The 4402-nt window shown below is 53.3% G+C and overlaps 1 protein-coding gene across 1 annotated transcript; it reads left to right on the top strand.

Annotated features, from left to right (window-relative positions):
* Positions 1–2920: 2920 nt before the first annotated feature.
* On the top strand, positions 2921–3406 carry LOC136507436 (uncharacterized). Its single transcript, XM_066502161.1, has one exon. It carries the CDS (start codon positions 2921–2923, stop codon positions 3404–3406), a length of 486 nt encoding a protein of 161 aa, XP_066358258.1.
* Positions 3407–4402: the final 996 nt, after the last annotated feature.

Here is a 4402-nt window from a genome sequence, read left to right as displayed (position 1 = left end):
GCCATGTTTCACATGTTTCATGAGTTTGTTGCATAGCACTAACTAACCATGTTTCACTAAAGTATGTGACACATTTCAAGAGTGAGTTGCACATGTTGCACTTGAGTGTTGCACACTATTCATTTCATAAAACAAACACACATGTAATAGAACAATGTGTTGCAATGTTTCAAAAGCATGTTTCAACAATCCAAGCTCATGAATGGATGAATGATGCTTAGGTTTATGAAATGCCAGTGCAAATGTGGAAGCCAAACACCTAGGGTGTTACACAAACCCTGTGTCATTGAGTGCTAGGTCACTTCCGATCACAACGTACGGCAAAACTACAAATATTTACGTGTTGGTCACTTTATACACCGACAGTTGGGGCCGTCCGTGGGAATGACATCGTACGTTCACACTTTTGGTCATTAGATGGCCCACCTCTTCGCCATCTTTGCCATGCCAAGCTCAAGCGATACGACTCGCTTTGGCTTGCTGGAATTTCCCATGCTCCCACCTATTGGGATGTGGGTTCCTCTCGTCTCCGAGTCATCCCAGGCCTTCCTCTTTGGAAGCCTGGACTTCATCGCCGACCAGCTCAACATACTGCACCTCCACGAGAAGATACTCATTCTAGCACCTGTCGGAGGAGGCGTGTCCTCTGTCGGCTCTAGGACTCCCGGTGACTTCAACGACGAGGCGCCTGCGCTTCGCTCTGAGCCTGCGCAGGGCTCAAACCCAACTATGAGTGACGTACGCTTTGTTATTTACTCGCTATTTACTGTCTTTCACTGATTCACCGGAGGGACCCCGTTGTCCCTACCGTGACCACCATGTGATCGGTTCCCCATATGGCCTCACGTCCCCCATGGACGCGTATGCCTAGGGACTCCGAAGGATGCTAGCGCCACCCCCTCTCACATCTGAATTTGTGGGGATGGTGAGCTACGCTCCTACCTCTTTTCACGACCTCATGGATGACAATGATGAGAGCGACGGCTCCAGCATCGGCGAGGTCATGACACCTAGCCACCCTCTATCCCAAGAGTGCGTTATGGTGGATGCTCTAGGATAGTCATCGGTGGTGGCAGAGTCTTTACAGACCCACACCCTTCTGGGCCCTTGCGCAGATGCCCTTGCATGTGCCCGGGAGCATGGTGAGGAGCTACGACAAAGGCGGTAGAACCAATCACCACCTGCATCGGTGTGCTCGGCACACCATGATGCACCCTGTGTGCGTAACCCGATGAGCAGCGCCCGGGGTCATGCCCACCAGGTTCAGTGCAACATCATCGATGGGGGAACGATCCACCATAGTTCGCTCAGGCTGGTTAGAACATCACCGTGGCTGCGATGCTTCTGTGTGGCCTTCCTAAGCCTGTCGACCCATAGGAACAGGCGGTCCACCAAAACCTTCAGGCACTGGTGGAGACCGTCGTCGTTCAATAGGCAAAAAGCTCCGTCCACTCGCCACTATAGCCGCCAGGCGTGAAATAGGAGGGTGCAGCTGCACCATGGCCTGACCTGGTGCCTACTCCACACTGGCCACCTATGCACAAACACCTTAGGCTGAACCGAGATGCTTGCAGTGTCATTAGCAACTGACGTCAGGCCTGGCATGATAATGACGTCCATCGGGCGGCGGTAAGAGCAGGCGACATGTGCTCCTATCGGACCATCGAAGGGATCAGTGAAACGCACCCCAGGTGCCGTCACTGACCCAATGACTAAAGTCCCAGCCTAGATGGCCCAATCTAGAGAGCACCGTTCCCATAGTGCTTCCGACTGCCTACCAACATCACCAAGTATACCAGGGAGACAAACCCCGGTATATGGCTCGAAGAATTTCGGCTCACTTGCTGAGCCAGAGAAGTGGATGATGACCACTTCATCATTCAGTACCTCCCCATTTGCATGGGGGAACATGTTCGAGCATGGCTCGAATTCCTCTTGCATGACAGCATCCGCGATGGGAGGACCTCAAGAGGGTCTTCATCATGACCTTCTAGGGGACGTATGTCCACCTTGAGAACTCCTGGGACCTCAAGAGCTACCAGTAGGAGCCCAGCGAGTCCCTACAGGATTACATCTATTGGTTCTCAAAGCAGTGCAACTCCCTACCTGATGTCGTCGATGTGGACGTCATCAGCACATTCCTCTCTAGGACAACCTACAAGTCCCTGATCCACAAGCTTAGCTACTTGACGCCCCATACCACCCGCGACCTGCTCGACGTCGCCATGAACCAGGCCTCTGGCGAGGAGGTGGTCAAAGTAGTCTTCAATAGAGGCTAGGACAAGGGCAAGGCCAAGCGCGAGGACCAAGATGAGGGCCCCTCCATGTAGAGGGGCAGGAAGAACAAGAAGGATCGGTGTCGAACGAACAACTCCACGTTGGTCGCCACAGCTGATCGCACGAGCAAGTAGCCCTAGTAGGGCCTGCCTGACCATTTCGACAAGCTCATGGATAGCCCATGCACCAACCATGCTTACCCCATCAAGCACCTCTACAAGGACTACGAGCTCCTCAAGCATTTCCGGTGATAGGCCGGTGTGCCGAAAGAAGGAAAAGGCAACGAGGCAGCAGCCAACAAAGGAGGCATGGCGGGCAAGGATGGGGACTGCTTCCCTGACCTTGTGGAATGCATCATGATCTTAAGGGGATCCGATGCCATCTATTCCAAGTGCCAGCACAAACTTTGCTACCAAGAGGCGTGCGTCGCCAAAATGGCCGTCCCCTCCTTCCTTCGCTGGTCGGAATCTCCGATCACTTTTGATCAGAGGGACCATCCATCCCATGTTGCCAGACCAGGATGCTACCCGCTCATCGTCGACCCCATTGTTCGCAAGAAGCGCCTCACGGAGGCAGCGGCCTCAACATCCTCTACGTCGACACCCTCGACGTCATGCGCATCCCCTAGTCAGAGCTCTACCCGATGAGCTTCCCCTTCCACGCCGTGATCCCAGGAGCGCAGGCATACCCGCTTGGGCAGATCGACCTGCCCATCACGTTTGGCGACCGAGCCAACTTTCGCTCAGAGGTGCTCACCTTTGAGGTGGTGGACTTCACGATGTCTTACCACACCATCTTGGGGCGCCCATGCTATGCCAAGTTCATGGTGGGCCCCAACTACACCTACCTGAAGCTAAAGATGCCGGGACCAAACGGCGTCATCACTGTGGGTAGCACTTTCTCACACAAATTCACATGCGACCATGAGCATTTTGAGCTTGCCACTGCCATCATCAACTTTTTCGAGCTCCCGTGGCTCGGGGAGTCGTCAACCCCAGTAGTCCCGGACTACAACAAACCAACCCCCTCGACGGCCTTCTGCCCACTCGAGGAGACTAATGCAGTGGGGATCGACCCCACTGACCCAACCAAAATGGTGTGGATCAGGACCCAGCTCCTGGCCAAATAGGAATGCGAGCTCGTTGACTTCCTACATGCTAATTGTGATGTCTTCGCATGGAAACCATCTAACATGCCAGGCATACCATGGGACATCACCGAGCATGCACTACGCCTCATCCCGGGCTCAAAGCCCACCAAGCAATGCTTGCACTGCTTTGATGATGAGAGGAGCAGGGCCATAGGCGAGGAGGTCACTAAACTCTTACCAACCGGATTCATCAGAGAGGTATTCCACTCTGACTGGCTTGCCAATCCTGTTCTTGTTAAAAAGAAGACCGGGAAATGGAGAATGTGCGTTGATTATACTGGCCTCAACAAAGCGTGTCAAAAGGATCACTTTCCTTTGCCGCGCATAGGCTTGATAGTTGACTCCACCTCGGGATGTGAGATCCTCTCCTTTTGGGATGCCTACTCAGGCTATCACCAGATCGTGATGAAAGAGACTGGTCAGCTTATAACCTTGTTCATAACCCCGTATGGTTCATACTGTTATGTAATCATGCCCTTCGTTCTGAAGAACGCTGGCACCACCTACCAAAGGTGCATGCAGCAATGCTTCGCCGATCAAATTGACCCGCTCGATCAGTCTGATCAACCCGAGCGGCCGAAACCAACAATCATCGTCTCTGTTGATGACTTAGTGGTCAAAACGGCTCAAGCTTGCGGCCTGATCGCAAACTTGGCCGCAATATTCGCGAACCTCCGAAGGTTCAACATCAAATTGAATCCTGAAAAATGTGTTTTTGGGGTTCCGAAGGGGAAGCTGCTTGGATACATCATGTCCGAACGCGGTATCGAGGCCAACCCCGAAAAAATCACGGCCATCTCCAACATGGGCCCTATACGCAAGGTCAAGGGCGTACAAAGGCTCACCGGCATGGATACATCATGTCCGAAAGCGGTATTGAAGCGAGATGGGCTGCGCAGCCCAGGAAGGAGATGGAGAGAGTGCGGAAGGGGGAGCTGGGCTGATCAGATTGAGCCCGAGAACGACAGAGGTTTT

The sequence above is a fragment of the Miscanthus floridulus genome, chromosome 15 (assembly GCF_019320115.1).
Source record: "Miscanthus floridulus cultivar M001 chromosome 15, ASM1932011v1, whole genome shotgun sequence".
NCBI classification, from domain to species: domain Eukaryota; kingdom Viridiplantae; phylum Streptophyta; class Magnoliopsida; order Poales; family Poaceae; genus Miscanthus; species Miscanthus floridulus.
Note: the sequence above shows the minus strand (reverse complement) of the source record. Positions and strands in the feature narration are given on the sequence as shown.

Coding starts and splice junctions, on each gene's coding strand:
- LOC136507436 (XM_066502161.1), top strand. CDS start 2,921: ATGAGCTTCCCCTTCCACGCCGTGATCCCAGGAGCGCAGGCATACCCG.